Source organism: Populus trichocarpa, chromosome 5 (genome assembly GCF_000002775.5).
Source record: "Populus trichocarpa isolate Nisqually-1 chromosome 5, P.trichocarpa_v4.1, whole genome shotgun sequence".
NCBI classification, from domain to species: Eukaryota; Viridiplantae; Streptophyta; class Magnoliopsida; order Malpighiales; family Salicaceae; genus Populus; species Populus trichocarpa.
This window is the reverse complement of record NC_037289.2, coordinates 4,156,195-4,176,767: the sequence shown is the minus strand read 5'-3', so window position 1 is coordinate 4,176,767 and position 20,573 is coordinate 4,156,195. Positions and strand designations below refer to the sequence as shown.

The 20,573-nt window shown below is 31.4% G+C and overlaps 3 protein-coding genes across 5 annotated transcripts in view; 1 reads left to right on the top strand and 2 right to left on the bottom strand.

The window, feature by feature from the left end:
- The window catches only part of LOC7479145 (uncharacterized), a 28,184-nt gene extending 20,192 nt beyond the window's left edge, over nt 1-7,992 (bottom strand). The window contains exons 1-2 of one of the 2 annotated variants that reach the window (XM_024600276.2): nt 6,951-7,991; nt 6,249-6,737 (exon numbers count right to left, since the gene is read on the bottom strand). In XM_024600276.2, coding sequence (XP_024456044.2) covers nt 6,647-6,737; nt 6,951-7,690 — 831 coding nt within the window. In that variant the 5' untranslated portion in view covers nt 7,691-7,991 and the 3' untranslated portion in view covers nt 6,249-6,646. Of the gene's footprint in view, nt 1-6,248; nt 6,738-6,950 lie in introns of those variants that run through there. The other variant, XM_052453334.1, reaches the window with a different exon arrangement.
- LOC7466854 (uncharacterized) lies at nt 1,949-6,160 on the top strand. 2 transcript variants are annotated; one of them, XM_024600277.2, is made up of 8 exons: nt 1,949-2,087; nt 2,210-2,422; nt 2,517-2,628; nt 3,048-3,209; nt 3,981-4,027; nt 4,969-5,089; nt 5,684-5,750; nt 5,827-6,160. In XM_024600277.2, the coding sequence occupies exons 2-8, from the start codon at nt 2,219-2,221 to the stop codon at nt 5,879-5,881; spliced, it is 768 nt and encodes a 255-aa protein (XP_024456045.2). In that variant the 5' UTR covers nt 1,949-2,087; nt 2,210-2,218; the 3' UTR covers nt 5,882-6,160. The 2 variants fall into 2 exon arrangements, with proteins under 2 accessions (XP_024456045.2, XP_052309296.1); XM_052453336.1 differs by having other exon boundaries at nt 1,972-2,087; nt 3,135-3,209.
- A 6,680-nt stretch (nt 7,993-14,672) lies between the features above and the next one.
- LOC7466852 (alkane hydroxylase MAH1) lies at nt 14,673-16,226 on the bottom strand. The gene has a single exon (XM_002306221.4). It carries the CDS (start codon nt 16,224-16,226, stop codon nt 14,673-14,675), a length of 1,554 nt encoding a protein of 517 aa, XP_002306257.4.
- Between the last annotated feature and the right edge of the window lie 4,347 nt (nt 16,227-20,573).

The window sequence follows — 20,573 nt, the reverse complement described above, 5'->3', positions numbered from 1 at the left end:
ATGACAATAAATAAACTGAAAAAAATAACAACATAAAAAAAGTAAAAAAAAAAACTAACTCGAATTAATCTGTTCAAGTTATCATGCCAAATTTGAGATTTGGTTGTGATACCGAGATAACCCTGTCGAAAACAAACTAAATAAAACTATGAAACTCAAACATCAAATAATTCAATGTTGAAAGGTGAAATTTAAAAAACTAATAATTAAAAAAAATAAAAAAAGATATGAATTAACTCGAGTTAATCCATTTTGGGATAATCCCATAAAAAAATTAAAAAAAAAAGAAAAAAAGAAATTCACAGTAAATTAAATGTTGGAGGATGAAATTGAAAAAAAAATCAATTTAAAAAAAGATCAAAGACAACTCGTGTTAACTTTCGAAACTCGTGACCTTGATCATGATTTCGGGACTAATCCTATAAAAGAAAAATCCTAAAAAATAAAGAAGCAAAATTCTAAATCAATAAAATATTGAGGGATGGAATAGATAAATAAAATTCAATAAAAAAGATTCGAAACAAAAGAAATAACAATTCAAAGAATGAGGACTAAATTTGAAATAAAAAATAATTTGAAATCAAATGTTGAGGGATGAAATTGAAAACAAAATTTAATTAGAAAAATGATACAAAAAAAAAAACAATCAAAAGATTGGTGACCAAATCTAATATAAAAATTAAATGAAACCAAATGATAAGGGATGTAATTGAAGAAAAAAAATCAATAAAATGATAAAAAAAAATAGCAATACAAAAAATAAGGACTAAATTGGATATAAAAAAACAAATAAAAGAACACCTTTATATTTTAACAAGAAAAACATAGAAAAAAAGGGAGGATAACCTAATCACTACATCATCTTGTATACGCGCCACACAATTAGAAAGAGAACGGCAGGACGCTTTTAATGCTGCTGTGTGAGGTGATACTTAGAGGCAGGACTACGCCTTACTCACCAATGAAGGGTGTAGGCTCTGTCCACGTTTTATTTTTAAAATTATATATATCAAAAGATCAAATCACCCCAAGTTAATTTAATAATAACCAAAATACCAATTTTAAATGACAAAAAAACCTCTAAATTACAATTCAACAAAAAATTTCCTTTCAATGATAATTTAGTTTTTAGATTGTGATTTAAAAATATAAAAAGACTAAACTATTTCTAATAATGCTTTGAAATATTTTGCTTTTAAAAGTGTAAAACACATTGAAATCTCTACACAGTTCCAGTTTGACCTTGACTTGAGTTAAGCCCTATCATAGTCACAAGCAATCGCATGATAAGTGCAATGTGCACTTGCTTTCTTATTGGAAGATCATGGGCTGAATTTTTACAATAACAAGGGTAATTATCACTACCATAGCTATTTTAGATTAAATAAAAAATTAGATTGGATTTTATAATAAATATTTGATTTAAGTTAAAATTTATTTCTAATTAAATATATTTATGATTTTTTAAATAGTCAAATGTTAAAAAAATAACTTAAAACAATTTATAAAAATTATATTAAACGTGGAATGCTAATATCCCATAAATCATCTTGTTTTAATATTTTATAATCGCTGAGAAACTCTCATCAAATTTTCATGTTCAATAAGCTATCTGCCTCGCAGGAGTAAAGTTTATTAAGAGTGTATTTATGGTTATTTTTTAAATAATTTTTATTTAAAAAATTATTTTTTTATTTTTTTAAAATAATTTTTGATATTAATGTATTAAAATATCTAAAAATATCAAAAAAATATTAATATAAAATAAATTTTTTTTAAAAATTTAAAACTTATTAAAAAATACTTTTAAAATATAAAAATAAAAAAAATCATAATTTAATTCAGGATTTATTTGGGCCATAACAGATCAATAAAAATTGATTTGGGCCATACCGAATATTAAAATATAAATCGGTTTTCTAAATTTCGGCTTAATTTTCAATTTACTTAAATAAAAAGAAAAAGGAAGGAGTTCCGCTTGCACAAGTGCAGGGAGCTTCTTTGACACGAGAAGTATAGCAGAAGCATGTTTGGTTACCGAGAAAATTAAAAAAAGTCTCATTCTTTCTGTCTCAAATTACTCTCAGGTAAATTACTCATCCTTTCCTCCCAAGTTCAAAATATACAAATTTTTTTGGTTTCCAAGAAAATTCAAAAAAAGAAAAGTACTTAACTTTAAACTCTCTCTGTTTTTTTTTTTTAATCACAGAAGTAAAAGATGGAGGGTTTTCAAGAATTTGAACCCATTTTTAATGAGCCCAGAATTGGATGGGCAAAGAATTCAAACCCGGGTTCGGGTTTGATGGATCAATTCTTGATGCATATATTTGCTCCTGATGACAATCACCTTAAAATTCAAGTAACTGATTATCATTCCAATACTTTTGAGGCTGTTAAATCAGTTATGCAGCTTGATGACATGGTTAGTTCTTGGATTATAATCATGGATTTTTGAGCTCATGCAATTTGGGTTTTAAAGTTTGTAACTCTCCTTTTGTTTTAATGGGGTAATGCAGAGGGATTGTATTGGCATTGGAGGGTCTTGGGCTGAGTTTGTTGAGTACCTTGTTGCTTCTTTTAAAGCTGAAGATGTAAAGCTTGTCCTTGAGAAACTTTCGGATTCGGATGGTGATTAATGTTATTGAATTTTGTTGCATTTTTATTATGATTTATAAATACTTAATGAAGATATAGGGTGAAATGAAGTGAAGTGATCTTTAGGCATATCATTTCTTACATGTTGTAAAGCGTTGTTTTTTTTCTTCCTTTGTTATGGTTTGCGTGCTCCCTTGGGATATCTGAAGGTAGTTCTAGTCAGACTTGATTAGATGCTAACTAAAGCATTTACGAGTTTGACTCATGTTAACTACGTTGCTTATAAGATTCAAAAAAGGAAAAAAAATGAGATTTTTATTATTTGTGGAATTGAATTAATGCGGATGATGGCTCAAAAGTCTTTTATATATCCAAATTTTTTGTCGAAACCTTTTATGGACCAAACATGTATGCATTTAAATTGCGCTAGTTCCTTTTTTTATGTGTTTCAGGTGTGGCATATGCAAAATTAGTGGCTCAGAAATCGAAAGGAATGCCACTAATTTCCATTTCCCTCACAAAACTTCTGGACAATGCAGCTAGGGATGCCATGGCAAACATGTCTTTTGGGCTATTCAAGGCATTCAAACGCACGAAGAATTTGGTTCTACAAGGTCACCTTCTCTTCTTCATATATTGATATATAGTTTTGACTTATTTATCTGATATATGAGGTTTCCTCCTCTTTTGTTTGAAGCTTTTGATTGTGTTTTTCAGTATATTGAAGTCACTGTGTTTGAAAAATATTTTAATAGTCTGGTTAGCTCACTAGCTAGCAGATGATTTCCAAATGAAAAATTTACTTGGTTTTGTTGTATTCTGCAACTGCTAATAATAGTATTGGTTTCAAAATATATCAAGATGGAGATGTGCCCTTTTTAGATTTGTGATAACATTTAGAACTAAAGGACAATTTTTTTTAAAAGAAAGACAGCTAATTGTCCGTTGATAGTTTGAGTTACTTTTCAAGAAACAATCATTTCCATGATTTTCATATCTGAGGAAATTTGATATATTGATGTATTCTGCTGCTTTAACATGTGATAGAATTGTGTAGTATCCAGACTTGTATATGCTAAAAAAGTGGACTTTCTTTCCAGTGTATTGCATGATTGTACACTAAGCCAAATGATACATTCTGATACATTAAAAGATCTATCCTGTCTATGATTGTTCTTATGTGCGCTTACATGTTCTTATAATATGGTCATATGTCTTCAACACCTTTTCATTTTTCATGCATTATGCCTTGTAAGTGTCTACCTGCTTTACATTTTTCGTTGTCTTTTATCTTCTTTCTTGTCATATTCTCTTTAACAGTAACACTTTGGGGCGAAATGAGCAATTCTGCAATTAATTGTCACATTCTTTGATTGCACTTGCAGAGAAAGAGCACTCTTTGCAGTTGACAAAAGTTATATCAGCCGAAAAGGTATGTTGCTTATTATAGACAGACAATATTATGGTTTTACTGTTATGATTTTTAACTTTTTTTGTGTAAAGATGTATGCCTGTTTTTAATGATGCGCAACCTCCATTTTGTGCAAAGCTTCCTGCACTGACTGACCTGGTCTAATGTCTTAGTGTCTTCCTGATTAAATGGTATCAACAACATGCTACTTGTAGTTGTCATTTTGCATTATTCAGTAACGTTAGATGTAGATGCTTGTGGATACCATGTGTTCTTATAAAAAGATTTAGGTTTTTGGACAGTTAATACTGAGTCATTGAGATCCTATAGACTCACCTTGGAATTTTCTGCATTTAAATTGTAAATATGCTGTTGTTGCAAAAAAAAATTTCTTCAAGGTTACTTTTCTTTCATTCAACTATCCTTGTTTAGTTTTTGCTTCATTAGAAAAACAAAATTTGTAAAAACTTGTATATCTCTCGTAGGACTCCATTTCATTATTCATCCAAGTATGCAACAATTCTTATTCTTGAAACTTTCTTTGCCATCTGGAGATCTCCTTTTCTCCTATGACTATCCATCAACCATCCCGATGAAAAAGAAACAGTAATTTACTTCTTCATACAAAATATGACAAGTCTGGACACTAATCTCTTTTTTTTTTAAACTCCAAACACCACTCAATCTTTTCCTATCAAAAGTAAATAGTGCAAATGTAATTTGTCACTTCAAGTTTTTGTGCGGCTCAACCATGCTTGGGAAGTCCAGTTTTTGTAGTGGTGGATAAACTTTATGCTTACTAGTCATGGTCATGCTTTCTATGTGAAATCTAATTAACAGGGTGCTAGCATCATTGTTAAATTGATGAGTTTTTTCAAGAGGGTGTGTAAAAGACGTGAAGCAATTATGCCTATGATGGCTTATTGAATTGTTGTGCTGAATTTCTCCTTTCTTTTTGTCAGGAGAGGAGTGAAAATATCCAGAGTCAATTGGGAAAGAGACAGAAGTTAGAAAAGATGAATTCTTCAGACAGACTAGATGTTTCTGGTCCTCCAGCCAGTAATGGAGCACAAAATTCTCCAGGTTTGCATCATTTTTATTTTTGCTTTAATCTACTTGCAATATCTTCTAGGATGTGTGCTTAGCCTTGGAGGTTTTCAGATTATCTGTAAACTGAGTGCTTCTATATATATCACTGAATGTGATGATACTGTATCTTCTATAAACAAAATATTTCTGAACCAGATAATAGATGCTGGTATGCCACAATTTGATTTTGATTCTGTGTTGAATGAGGCCTGCTTGCAAGTGACGTATGTAAATGAAATCTGATAAAATTCAATAACTGTAAAAAGGATTGAACGGAAAACATATCATGGTCAATATGCTAGGGGTAGATAGCACATGATAATTATATTGAAACAATATACAGAATTTACAGTTATTATTATTTTTTTAATGAAATTGACAATGATTTCTTGTGTGCATAGTATATTATTATTATTTCGTTGGATTCTTTTAGAATGTTTACCTTTTAAACTACTGGGACTGATTAAAATAATTTGTCTCTTCTATTCAATTAGTCCTTTTTATTTGGATATTTTAGTCCGTTCAGTAGATGCTGATAATTGAAATTTAGTTTAGAAACTAAGACTGCCTTCTCCTGCTTTAAATCAGACAAACTAGCAGGCCGAGATCCTGCCTCAACAAAAGTTACCAATCGTGTTGTACCAGCATTTCGCAGGTATATCAGCATCTCCTGTTTAGTTCTCCATATGAACCTGCATTTTCAATATCTAATTTTCATGGTGTTTGAGCAGGGCAAAAGTGAGGGGTGCCTTACTTCAGGATATAGAAGATGACAAAGATAACTAGAAGCCAATCTGACAGTTCGTTTCAATATGTACTGCAATTAAAGATTTGAGATTAGGATTATGATTGACATATAATATACCAAGAGGAGGAGACAGTTTAAGGACAAGGAGTAATATCTTAGCCTTACTCATTAGGCAACAAATGTACATCAGATTTGTAACCAAGTAGGAAATGCAGTGTCTAAATCAAATTTGTATTTTACTAATTGGTATTTTGTGGACATGAATGGATATTCTTATAACCTCTTGTTTATACAAAATGCTGATTGAGTTGACGTGACCTTAAGCATCATCAATATGGCCTTTTCTGTTTCCAAGTAAGTTGCTATTCTTGTTACTTTTGGGTCAGAAACACAAATGTCAAAATCTGGTGAAATATCAAAAACCAAATTCTAAAGAACAAATGTTAAAATCAGGTGAGCTATCAAAAAGCATCTAAAGAACAACAAGGCGGCAATACATGATAATCTAGAAGGGCAACCTTCCTGAGTATAATCTAGAGGGATTTTATATAAAAGGGTGGCACGTATCTACGAGACTAGAGAGTAATTTGTAAGAGATAAGTTGATGTCTGCTTGTGCTGTTGCTTACTATCTGCAAACACGTTCTAGTGAATTCAATCTTCTGGCAGTGAAACCCCTTGACTCTTTAAAAACTATGTTCTGATGTGTTCTTTGAAGAACAATCTCACTATCTCAGAATAATTTATCTTATTCTGAGGCTAATACGGACACCATTACAAAAATCATCGCATTGGATCCCCAGTTTAGAAGATGTGTCCTTCGAGTCTTGTCCTCCTGCTTTTCTTAGTGCGGAAAAAAGGCCAGCAACTTGGCAAGGCCTCCATATTGTCATACCTGCATAATCTCAGCAAGAAACCCAAAATCCGTTAGCACTCTGATTTAACACAGTCTGACGAATCAAAAGTTATCTAGATTGAGCCATCAAATGCCCTGTGGTAAAAGAGAGAAAGAAGATGGGATTCTCAATACATGGAAATAGATTCTGCTAGGGTGGATTTTCCATTGCAAATCGGTCAAATGTTAAATTTAAGAGAACCCAAGAAATACCTGCTATTGCTGCTACTAGTGCGTGTGCTGCTATTGCTGCTACTAGTTCTTGTGCTGCTGCTCTTTCCACTGTTCTTACATTCTCCTTTAAACAAAATCCCTTTGATCCACCACTTCTTATCTTCACGGTTATCAGTTAGTTCCATCGATGACCTTGGAAGAACTTTTGAGCCATTTCTTGTGTTGTCTCTGATCTTGAAACTGAGAGAAGTTGGAATGAACATCTTGATCAAGAAATTTTCCTTTTCCATGCTTCTACTTCTTGAAATATTACCCGACTTACTGAAACTCTTTGTTTTCTTCGTCTTCTGTTTCTTGATGATTTGAGCCTCAGACTTGAAATCAGAAGTCGTCCTTTGCTTCGGCATCTCGTCCTGTGCCCCTTCAGAAATCTGCTGCTCATCAACAATATCCTTTAAAGACAGTTCATAACTAGATTCTGGCATGCTATGAACAATCTCCATGAGCTTCCTCCTACCTTCTGCCATCACTTTTAGCCGAGACCTCGGCGAAATATTACTGTAATGATGGCCACGGGGAAGTAAGGGAGAGGATTCATTTCTAACGTTTCTTGACATATCTGTTTTCCATAAGGGTAGTGAGTAATCAGCAAAGTCTTCTTCAACCTGCGCTTGAAACTCTACTTCACTAGCACCTCTATCATTACTGTAATATTGGGTTTCACTTGCACCCCAGAAATCAAACTCTACATCTACCTTCCCATCAAAACTGGTGTGCATTTTTACACAGGATTCAAAGAAGAGATGTGGTTGCTGTGATCAAGCTTGGTTTGGAGGTGAAACGGTGAGAGAAGATCAAGCGATGTTCATTTATACGGGGAGGACAAAAGTCTTATTCTCTAGACACAGTTAACTGAGAGGCTTAAAGTCATTGCCGTCTCATATGGGCGAGGAGTGAATGGTTTGATATACCTCCTTTTCTCCATGTCTTGTTCAAAAGTTTTCTTGAGAAAATTTTCAATAAATAAACATCTATCTTGAATTTCTAGTGGCTATCCCTTGTTGAAAGCACCATTTTTCTGAGTAATATAGGTACTTATAACTGTTTTGAGGTATTTCATGCATTGATTTTAAGATCATTTAATTAAGAGTAGAGTTATTATTAAGCCCCTGTTGAATTTTTTCTCTCTATAAATTCAACATATGCGTGTACTAAGGGCTGATCGAAACATCATGACCCTGGAATCAAGGTTTGAAAAAATTTGCATGGAAGGCAGAATTTCCATGAGTCACGTTATCTTTTTCCTTGTCGAAGATTGTTCTTTTAAAGAGATCTTGTTTTGACTTTGTTTTTTTGTTTTTCCATGTGGTAAATTTTCAAAAATAAGCATAATTATTGACGTGTTGGATTATATAGTAGGTGAGTTTATTTTTATTTTATCTTTTTAGATATTAATATTTAAAAAGAAATTATATATATATAAATACATTAATCTTAATCTTGACGCGTGAAAACGATATTGACTGGACGTGTATTGAATAATAAAGGTTGAATTAATTAGTTTCCAGGCAAAAGAAGATTATACATGCATCAAGAGTATTTGCATATCATCAAGAAGATATTTTTCAATTTAAAAGAAAATATCTAATTGTAATGCATTTATTATGAAATTATATAATTAATTAAGAACATGGAGGTATATCATCAGAAATGGTGGTCAAATCAAGACCCCTTCAACTTCAAATACCAGATGACCTTTTTCTTCGAGGACTTCACTGTTATGTGCTGTAAATTTCTGTCCCAGAAGAATCAGAACAATTCTGTCAAGGAAAGAACAATTTTCTTGGAAACAGCATGTCAAGGATTCTAGAATTAGATGAAAAAAATTGCTTTTGTTGATGCAAACTCAAGAGAGCTTTCAGTCAAATCTTCTGCTATGTGCCGATGAAACCGCTCAAGCCAATATGGCACAAGACAAAAGGAAAGGGTCAATGTAGTTGAAGTCCTGAAGGATCAACAGAAGGGAAGCAGAGGCGTGGCCAAGAACATAAGCAATATGGCCGGTGGCTGTTTAACTCCAATTTCCAAATAAATCCTCCATTCTTGACAAAAAGAGAGATCAAGGCTACTGCTGTTACAGGAACTATAAATTAAGAACCATGTTCTAAAATTCTTCAAGCAGACTTGTCATGCGCCCATCACATCTGTATAATATATATATATATAGATGAGCAAATCCTTGTAAAGCTAGTAGGGTTCAGTGATTTTGTTAGGGCCAAATTGATGTGTCCTCGCTCCATCTGGGCATTATGCCCGTTGCTTGTACGCGGCTTCCCTCTTGCCTACGGAAGAACTGGACTTCATTGTAGGGATTAGGTGTCTACTTGTCTAAATCATTTACTTTTTAATTAAAAGATCATAATTATATCTAAACTAAATTATTTTCAAAAGGATTGTCGTTAATTAAGCAAAATATTTAATAAAATAAAAAATTAATAATATGCGTTAATTCCTAGGAGTCTTAGAACCCAGAAGTTGTTTGCTTTATAATAATGGTGACCACAAAATCTCAACAGATTCATATAATACAAGAAATTCAGATTGAAGGATAAGATTCTTATGTATTAATTAATTCGAGAGCGAATAGAGCAACATGTTAATGAAGATAAATTTAGAATAAAAAAACAAAATATTAACTTTGTATTAACAGTAACCAATGATAAAAATTACATTGAAAAAGAATGAATGCGGTAGAAAACTAAACCCAATAATGTGAAGTTAAAAATTTTAAAACAAGAAAAAATTGAAAGGATGATATATTTTCATTAAATGTTTTCTTTTTTTTAATTTTCTTAGTTATATTTTGTTTGTGCAGCTTCGTAATGTTGAATTACAAGTTTTTTTATAGGTATAAAATCATAGATAATCAAAGAATTAATTAAATTAATATAAAAAAATTCTAATCTAAATATAAATTATATTTTCCTATCTTAACTGGTCAATTAATTCTAAACCGGTGGATGATTTCGACTTGTTGCATCCGTTGTACCAGTTCTTCTGTTTTTTTTTTTTTTTTTTGAACTTTCAACAAATTAATATTATAATCTCATAGTTCTCTCTCCACGGTTCCTAACGGGTTTGTTGGTGTGTAGTAACAAGAAGGTTAAACTTGCTGACGGTAAAGATCCTAGTGATGAGATTTTAGTTGTGCCTCCTGCTGCTAATGATGATTCCAAGCTTAAAGTATCTTACAAGGAGAACTTGGTGGGTATACTTCCATGACAAAGATGGAGCAAGTTGATGATTTGGTCTCTGAGGGTGATTCAGATTCGGAAGATGAAGATGAAGATGATTGTTCAACGATTTGTCTTTCGGCTCTAGGTAAACGTAGGCTCGGAAAACCTTTCTACACTGAAGATAATGATCGTTCTGTTCTTTTTGGTGGTCCTTGGATGGTTGCTGACCAACATACTAGTTGTTCAAGAATTAAGGCCAAATTTTGATCCTGATGAGGTCATCAAACTTGACAAAGCGGTGGTCTAGGTAAGAGTTCTCAAGTTGTTTTTGGAATTCTGCAACAAAGACCTTCTCACGCGTATAGGTAAAGAGTTGTCAAGACATTCTCACATTGGGAGTCCTGTTCGTGTCTATTGAATTGTCTACTAGAGCAATATTTTCTCGTACAAGTGTTGAAATTGGCTTACCAAAGCCTCTCATCTCTAAATTTCTTATGTGAAGAAGGATTTGGAGGTTGGAATACGAAGATCTCCATTTAGTTTGCTTCAAATGTGGCCAGTATGGTCATAGGTCTGAAGTTTGTTCAGATGTTCTAGAGGATATATATTCATGTTGACCGAGTTAGTTTGGCAAACGAAAGCTCTCCCCAGCTTATTCCGATGACTGATCATGTCATTCCTCCAGAGGTGGTGGAGCTGTATGGCTCTTGGATGTTTGAGCAGCAATCTAGAGGAGAAAGGACAAGAAATCAGAATCTTTCAAAGATAACAGAAGCAGAAAGGGAAGTTTCCATAGAGAAAAATAGTGGTATTATTTAAAGGACAGAAATTAACCGAGGGATTGGCATCTAGATTTTGAAAATCTTACTGTTAGAATTCAAGGAGTTAGCATTTAGAATTTTTAAGAATTCTAATATTGTTTGAACTCTACAATAATAAGATTATTATCTATTAAAGTTTTATTTTGATAGAAATTAACTAGTTAATTAGTTTTCATCTTAGTTAGATAATAATAAAAAATTTAGTCTAAATAAGACTTATAAGGTTATATATAGCCTTAAACATTCAGAATCATGTATATATAAGAAAGCGTAAGAAAATAATAAAGAGAAAGAATTAGTTGTTGTGTTTTTCTTACAGAAAAACCATGCTGATTTACTAAATTCAAGCATAATGGGTATAAAGTTTCTCTATAATTTAATATTTTAGTAGCTTTTATTTTTTGCCTAGCCATGAAGAAAGAATTGTTTGGTTAACTAAATAATTTCTGTTTTTCACTCTAATCCTGTAAATAATTATGTTTCAAATATTGATTTTATAAAAGCTAAAATAATTTATTTTTATTCATGAAAATCTGTTTTTTATTTATTTTACATGCAAAAATTTATCTCACCGTAATTTTAATTAAATATATTTTTTAAACTATATAAAAAAATATTTTTCTTAAAATTATTTATTTAAAAGGCAACTAACTTTCATTATTTAAAACCTACTGAACCAAATATATATATATATATATATATATATATAGTGAAAAGCCAAGATAGATTAGGTTTTTTTTGTTATATCTTAGGTTATTGTGGTTGGTGTATCTATATTTAGAGGTGTTTGTGATAGTGGTAACGGTTGCTTTTCAAAATAGTTTTTAGTAGGAAATGCATTAAAATAATTTTTTTATTTTTAAAATTTATTTTTAACATCAATAAATCAAAATGATTCAAAATCATCAATAACAATAATTAATTAGAACCAAATAAAAATTTTAAAATTTTTAAAAACTCTAATACTCCCATGTACTATCCTACGATAGACCCATTTGGTGGTTGTTGAAAAAGGAAACCTTCTTCGCATGTTTATTAGAGGCACATGCACCAGTCCTTGTCCTCTTCTTCTATTTTACTCCCATGTTATGTTATTTAAGGTAGCTTTTGATTATTATTTCGGATTAAAAAAAAATCAAAGATAGTAGAGATAAAAGAAAAAAGATAAGAAAAAAAATAGATAAAATTATGTTTGGTGGTGATATACAAAATAATAATTGTCTATATATAACATCTCACCCTACTAGTAAGATATTGTTCGCTTTAGTCCATGGACCTCACAGATTTGTTCTTGACAGCTACGCATGGCTTCCAAACACATCTTACTAGTCAAGGTGAGCATGTTCATATAAGACCCTCACTCAAATCTTCACCCGCTGATGTGAGATATTATAATATATATCATGTTTAATTACGATGGCCAATATATATATATATATATATATATATATATATATAAATTATTTTACTCATAATATGTATTGTTTTCAAACTTAAATATATTTTTAAAAAAATTATATATATATATATATATATATATATATATATATATATTATTTTAGTTTATATTGAATGTTGGAATTAAAAATATTATAATAACCGTAGTTATAAAACCAAGATTGACTTGACAAGTTGACCCGGGACCTGGACTAGTTCAAGAAAAGAAAAAAATAGAGGAATGATTAACTTGACCTGACCTGGTTGAAAACCCAGGTTAACCCGGGATAAAACAGAAATCAAAAACCCATCCATTCTTTTGAAAAAAAATTGATCATAATAAGGTTGCTTTGATTATTTTTAATTTTTTTTGAGTTAGTTGGGTTAATTCTCCCGACCTGTGACATAAACCTTGCCGTGGGTCTACTCATGAGTTAGGTTTTAAAACTACGATAATAGCACTTTTATCCATAATTCGACTCAGGTAAATTCATGGTGACCCTCCTGACCCGTGACCAAGGTCTTGCATTGGTCGACCCCCTAGTCGGGTTTTAAAGTATGATAATAATATTTTTTATCCTTACAATTAATCAGGTCAATCCAGGTTGACCCTTCTAATTCTTATAATTTTTATCCTTGTCTAACCCAGATTTAAAATTAAATTGTGTGAGAATTACCTCGACATGAACCAATTGACTTTGTGAGTCCAAAAAAAATCCAAACAACAAATAAAAAGCATGGTTTGGTTTTAAAAAATTAAAGATGACATCTTCTTTTTTAAATATTGAAATGATAATATATTGGATCGAATCGAGCTTCACAACTTAATTCGTCAAAACCACAACCCGAATCATAGATTCCATTGGATTTGATAACTTTTTTAAAATTATTTTTTATTTAATTATAAATTAAAAAATTAAACTTTTATGAAATTGAACACAAAGTTAAATGTCAAGATATTTGTTAGAAGTTGCAATAACTTCATGAAAAGTAAACTGAAATAAATTATGAAAATCAATTCAAAATTAACCAAATATTAAAGAATAAAATTAAAATTAAAAACTCAATAAAAAAACTCAATGCTAAATAATAAAAATAAAAAAATAAAAAATAAAAATAAGAAAGAAATGAATTAAAAAAAAAAGGAAAGAAATGAAAAAAATATATAAAAGATATGGGATGTAGCCTCATTATTCATGTAAACAGTGACAGCCACCCAAATCTTTTAATTATTTTGTTAATTGTTAATTATTCCTCCTCGTACATACTTTCATACATAAATTGATTCTTCGACAATAAAGAATAAATAAATTTGAAGGCAGAGAAGATAGAGTTAGGTGGCTTGGCTTCTATATACACACACATTTTTTTTTATGACAGGTAACTCGATCTGGTTCCACATCCTACGGAAATTATTATTTTTTAAAAAAAAGGTGTGTAGCCCAGCATGACTTGATTATCAATACGACTCGTGGTCCCTACTGGCAACCTGCCAGGAGGGGGAGAGGGGCTTCCTTTTGTAGTTGTGGAAGGGGGAGCTTGAACCCTCACCCTTCCAATGTTGCTCGTTCTTCGGAAAAAACTAGTCATTTGCTTCGAACATTTGTCATATGGAAAATTAAAAGCCCAGCTTAATTTGGTCAGGCCGGGGGGGGGGGGGGGGGGGGGGTTCATAAGAAACTAAGCAAAGGTATAGCCTGCTGTAATTTGTTCAGGTGTGTGGTTGTAAGTTAAAATAAAAACTTAGCATTATATGAAAGTAAATCTCAATAGAAAAGCAAAAAAAAATCATGTCGTGATAATTGTGAGTTAGCAATATAAAAAATTAACAAAGAAAACTTTTTAATGTTAATATATTAAAATAATTTTTTTAAAAAAAAAAACTGAATTTTAACCGATTTCTGTTAGAACTTCGTGCTGATAGTTCAGGCAGTGCTGGCACTCGCTTGCTGATAACAATATTCCTCAATCCATTGTAAAATCACAACTCAATCCATGAACAAAAAAATAAAAAAGTACATGCAAAGGAACCAAATCTTTCATTCCGAAACCTAAATTTGCCACTTGTACCTGTATAATAAATGGCATCATTAAACATAACCCAAACAAGGATGCCAGTTTTTAAACCCTGAGTGCTGCTAGCTAGCTATGCCGCCTCCCACTACTATACTCCTTTAACTATCTTAATTACCTCTGCTGCATGTAGTAACACACAAACTTTATTCAAAGGCAGATTACTGCTAGACTCCATGAGTTGTCTTCATTAATTAAACACATCTCTTGGTGGCCCTAAGCTTCAAACCATGCTTCATACGCATCATGACAGACAGACCTGGTGAAACGGGATGACCTTCCACCACCTGAAGATGAAAATTCAAGAGTATGGCTGTTGCAATTGTCTTCATTTGAATGAAGGTTATTTCTTTACCCAAACAGCTCCTTGGTCCTGTATTAAACGCAATATACTTGTAAGATGGAACGTGAATGATTCCTCCTCGCTCCGAAATCCATCTCTCTGGCTTGAATGCCAAGCAGTCATCACCCCATATCTCTTCCATGCTTCCCATTGAGTATAGTGAGAACATCACCTTCGTGTTTTCTTTCACCAGATGTCCACTAGGAAGAGTGTCGGCTTCAACAGATACTCTATAGTTAAAGGGTACAGCCGGGTATAGCCGAAGAGTCTCGCAGATGGCTCCATGGAGATAAACAAGCTTATTCAGCTCTTCCAGATTGAAAAACATCCCATTAATCGTATGATCTCCTTTCGATTTCATGTTGGCTCTGATCTCTTCTACGATTTTTTCTTCTACTTCATGGTGTGTAGCCACCAGCCAGAAGAACCAAGTTAGAGCTGCATTTACGGTGTCTTTCCCAGCTGCAATGAAGTTAAATCCCATGTCTCTTAGATATTTGTCAGTCCTTTTGGAGGCATCCATCTGTTCCGCTGCTTCTCCTTCTTTTATGCAAGCGGTGATCAAGTCATAGTCGTCTTGATCATTATCCTCAACTTGCACCATATTTTGGGCTTTGCGTTGGCGAATTTCTTCTTTCTTTGATGAGATGCACTGCTCCAATAAATTATCTATGGTGTCCATGGCTTGGCTTAGCCTCTTCTCTTCTCCTACGTTAAGCCATTTCTGCAATTTCCAAATGCTTTCAGGCACAATATGTCGGTAAAACATAGCCTCCTCTACAACATCAAATGCTGTTTTATAAGCAATTTCTGGTAAATCAACAGAGAGGCTCTGTGGATCAAAGCCTAAAACCAGGAGGCAGATATTATCAAAGGTGAAACGCTGGAATACATCTTGCATGTCCAATTCTATTTCTTGTCTTGATACATGCTCTAGAACCGGGATTAGACCTTTAAGTATCTTTTCTCGCAAAGATCTCTCGAGAGACACCTGGAACTTGTTGTCCTTAATCATGGAATGAATCAATTTACGGAAGGATTTCCATGATTCAAAATCTGAATTAAGAACTCCATCTCCATAAGGCTCAAAAATCTTCTTGTACTCGGGCCCCTTCGGGTAGTTGACGAAGTTTGTGGTTGAAATATGGCGAACATTAAGAGGATCAGCAGTGAGAAAAATGTTCATGTTAGCAAACCAAGGACCTTTAAATTCGAAGGTACCTCCACTTTGTTTCAGAAGCCGGGTTGCATATTCATGGATATTTTGTGCCTTGAAAAGAAGCCCTGGTAGCATTCCTACCACAGGCCAGTTAGTGACCGGGGATACAGTGTTCCGACACCAATGGCAGAAAAGAAGTATGCAAACAAGTGCTATAATGATGTGAAAGTATTCAAGAATTGCCATTGGAGCTGTAATGGTTTTTTGATGTTGTCTAGCACTCGTAAGGTTTCCTTGTATTGCCGCTATATATGGTGCAGGTGGCACCACGTACTGTTGTCCTTCGATGTTTTTTTTTTTTTTCCCCACTTGATTCTTTAAATTTAAATAATAATTGAAGAAGAATTGTCAACTTGACCTAGCAGCGGGGCGTTAGCAGGTAAAGTAACTAAAGATAGGTATCTCATCAGTTATTGAGCAATAGTTCAATTGCACGAGTTAGTCAAAAAGGTATTAAAAATATTCAATTTCTTCGAATAGTTTTTTCAACTCATAATCTCTTTTTTTTCCCTATAAAAATCAATGTATTATTGAAGTTCTCATGATATTAAACAAATAGCCACGAGACATGAAAGTTTTTTGGTGAAGATATTTTATCAGTTAATATATTATTTTTAAATAAAAGCTTTTATAAATATCAGAGAGTTCTTTGCATTATTAAAGTTGAAAAAAACAATTGTTTTGAAAAAATAAATTCATTATATGCATGGATTTTTTATTTATTTTATTAAAAGCAATATTTTTAACTAGAAGCATTGTTTTTATTTTTTTAAGTATAATTGTTAAACCAAATTAACAAGAAAAAATATCAAAATAATTAACATGTTTATATTTTGTGTGATTCGAAGCTTAAAAAATAAGAAATGTGATAAAATTGGATTCCAAATCTAATTAAAAAATTTAACAATCGATTTCAATCTAATTTTTATAAATAATTTATTATTACTATTATTATTTTCACATCAAATATATAATAATTCAAAAAATAATTATTAAGATTCAAATAAAGATTTATAATAGCATTTAAAAATCATATCAAAACTGAAAGATAAGTCAATGTAGTAAAAACTTTTCGGAGTAATGTGAGGACATTGACCCATTCAAAAGTCCTCTTTGTTCTTATTCTTAGCAAGATAAATGAAATAATTAAGAACTATTTTCAAAGGAAATGTCACAAAGATTACCAGTAAAAATAAAAGCTCGTGGACGCTGTTCCAAGGGAGGCCTTAACCAAGCTGTGCTCATTGTTAAACCCTTGATTAGTATTAAGTTTTACTATTAATTATTTAATAATTCATTGACCCTCCTTCCATGAATGTGAAACTCAACTGTTTAAACAATAATAAATCTTGAGTTGAACATAGCCTAGGCCAAGCAGAGGGTCAGGCCCAGTGTCTAGCTCATGCATGCATAGCAAGCCGGACCTCTGTGTTTTATTGTTTTTTATTATAATTTAGAAAATGGATACGTCTCCTAACTCCTAACACTTGTAATAACAGCATCTCCAACAAAAAATGCTATTAATAAAATAATATTTTAAATAGTATAAATATAATTTTTTTTACTATGTATATTATAATATATATTCTAATAAAAAAAATCATATGAAAAGCCAAGATGGGCAATTGCCAGTTGAATCCGGAAGCTCCATAAAGTCTACATTTTACTTTTGACTTGAATTTCAACAATGCCTTCTCTGTTCCCAATTAATATCCAGTCTGCATAGGGTGTAGCCGAGATGGTTTAATTTCAATTGTATACTATTTTACTTTGATTTGGATTCCGAAACAGATATAAGTAATTATAGTATATAAGTAACAAATTGTTTATAGTAAGATTTAAACATTGATAACTTTTATTAATTAAAACCTTTAACCAACATATCAAGATTAATATGTTCAAAAGTATAAAATTAAATTTATTAAGTTAATTAATTAATTATATATACTCGTTGATCTAACAGGTTAACTCATAACATAATATTCCATATCCTAGTCAGGTCAGGTCTTAAGCTGGGTATGGGCAAAACTCTTTCTATTTCTCAAATCTCTATTGGTTTTTTTTTTCAATTTGATCTTTATAAATTAAAAAACAATCTCAATAAAAACATGAATTGTGTTTACCGTTCATGTCATTAACAAAACAATAAAAGGTGTGGCCGGCTAAATCATTGTAGACACACCCACAAAATGTTTTTTTTTTAAATAGTGTTTTGTGTTTTTTTTGGCAATTTTTTTAATTTAATCCTTTATCAACCTAATCTTTTTTATTCGGTTTTTTTTTTAATTTTATCCTTAATATTATGGTATTTTAGAAATTGTGCTTTATAATTTTTTTTAATTTCCTTTTAGTTAGATTATATACCGGTCTTATGAATTTAGTTTTCTATATTTTTTATTTTAGCTTTCAGCATTAGATTTATTGGAAGTAAAACTTCTTAATTTTTTTTCAATTTGCTTTTTATGAATTGATTATGATCTCATAATTCAGGTCGCAAATTTAACAAGTTAACTTGAGTTAACTCTAGTTATTTTTTTTGTTTTTTTTCTAATTGATTTTTTTTTTTAGTTTCATCCTTCAATATTAGGTTAGTTGAAAATTAGGCTTCATAATTTTTTACGATTTAATTTATATGGGATTATCCCAACTTTATGAATCAGGTCGGGGGTATAATAGGTTTACCCGTATTAACTCTGTTTATTTTTTTAGGTCATTTTTTAATTGAATATATTTTTAATTGGGCTTTGTAATTTTTTTTATTTGTTTTCCATAGAGTTATCTTAATCTCATGACTTGAATCGCGAGTTTGATAGGTTGATTCGGTTTATTTGTTTGAGTCTTTTTTTAATTGAAAATAACTTTTTTTACCCTCCAACAACTCAATCTTCTTTTTTTATGTAGGTTTTTTTTTTAATTTTATTTTTTAGCATTAGGTTCTTTTGGAATTGGACTTCATAATTTTTTTTTCAATTTATGTCATGTGGAGTTATCCCTATCCCATGATTTTTTATTTATTTTTTATTTCAACATTTAACATTAGATATATTAGAAATGAAGCTTCATAATTTTCTTATTTTATTTTTATAAAATTTTCTTATTTTATGATCTAGGGAGGGGATTTAAAAACTTAGCTCAGGTTGACTTGGGTTTTTATTTATTTTTTTATTTGATTTTTTTATTTTATCTTTTAACATTGGGTTGATTGGAAATTAAACTTCATAAATGTTTTTCAATTTGTTTTCTGTAGGGTATCATATCTCAAGACCCGGGTTGTGGGTTTGTCATGTTAACTTGGTTTGACTTGAATAGTTTTTTTTGTTATTTTTTAATTTAATATTTTTTTTAATTTTATCATTTAACATTGGATTAATTAGAAATTATTCTTCATAACTTAAGCATTTGATGGTCTTTAAATTCAGATCTTAAATTAAGCTATTACTTTACTTTGCTACAGAGAAATGATATAATTCCATTAACACTTTATTAAGCCCATTCTCTAACCACCAAAAACCTCCTTGGAATTTTTAACATCATCAATTAGCATTGTCTATGAAAAATTAATCAAAAAGCCATCAACTGCTTAGAACTTGTTTTTTATCAAAAATTGTCAACGAGAATTTTACCGACAAAGCATTTTCGTCCATGAGTTAGTTAATAAATTTATTATTGATTGAATAAAAGTATAAATATTGACAAAAAATTCCGTCAATAAATCTAAGAATTCTGATAGTGAACTTCCATAAACACTAATCACTACATAATGTTGGATGAAAATCATCCTCACACATTTGGCGAGACTCCATTGCACTTAAATGGAGCTGAAGCTATGCCAGTAGTTGTAATGCATGTATTGTAGATACATGCTGTCCATTATGAACTTTGGGCTCGTGAACAATTTCTTTTGAACAGTGAAAGTGTTCAGGAGACTTGGAAAAAAAGGAGCAACATATGAATGTTTCTGACATCTTGAGATGTAGCATATTATTTTGTCAAACATTTTTGTATGCGTGATCATTTGATTCATTCACATTGATTAATCAACATCCATTGAACTAGATGACGTTAACGAATCAGAAGGTTGTGAACGTTAACGAATCAGAAAGGGTTGTGAACATTAATCCCATGGGAGAGACAGATCAAGAAGCATGAAAGTTCTCCATGACAAGAACCTGATCGTTCTAGCTGGACATGCAGACCCTTTTTACCAGTTCCTGATTTCTTGCTTTACAAAAAAAGGTGCATCTCTATGATGGTTGGTTTGTCCATTGGCTAACTGCAATCGAGAGAACAGTTCACCAGTTTAAGTTATAGTAATCTTACATGATTGATTATTTCATCTTGTTGAAAATTAACCTCTGGCTGCAATCCTCACCTTTTTGGACTCGATTTTACCACACACACAAGAAGCAACAACTTCTCCTTATGGTTTCCATCTTGAGATGTGTAACTGTTTAAGCACCCTTTTTTTTTTACCGGATTCCAAAGCTCTCATATCACTGTGCTTAAAAAAAACTAAAAGTCAAGGAAATAAGA

Coding starts and splice junctions, on each gene's coding strand:
- LOC7466854 (XM_024600277.2), top strand. CDS start 2,219: ATGGAGGGTTTTCAAGAATTTGAACCCATTTTTAATGAGCCCAGAATT. Junction 3,210..3,980: donor GAAGAATTTGGTTCTACAAG/GTCACCTTCTCT, acceptor TTGCACTTGCAG/AGAAAGAGCACTCTTTGCAG. Junction 5,090..5,683: donor TGGAGCACAAAATTCTCCAG/GTTTGCATCATT, acceptor GCTTTAAATCAG/ACAAACTAGCAGGCCGAGAT.
- LOC7466852 (XM_002306221.4), bottom strand. CDS start 16,226: ATGGCAATTCTTGAATACTTTCACATCATTATAGCACTTGTTTGCATA.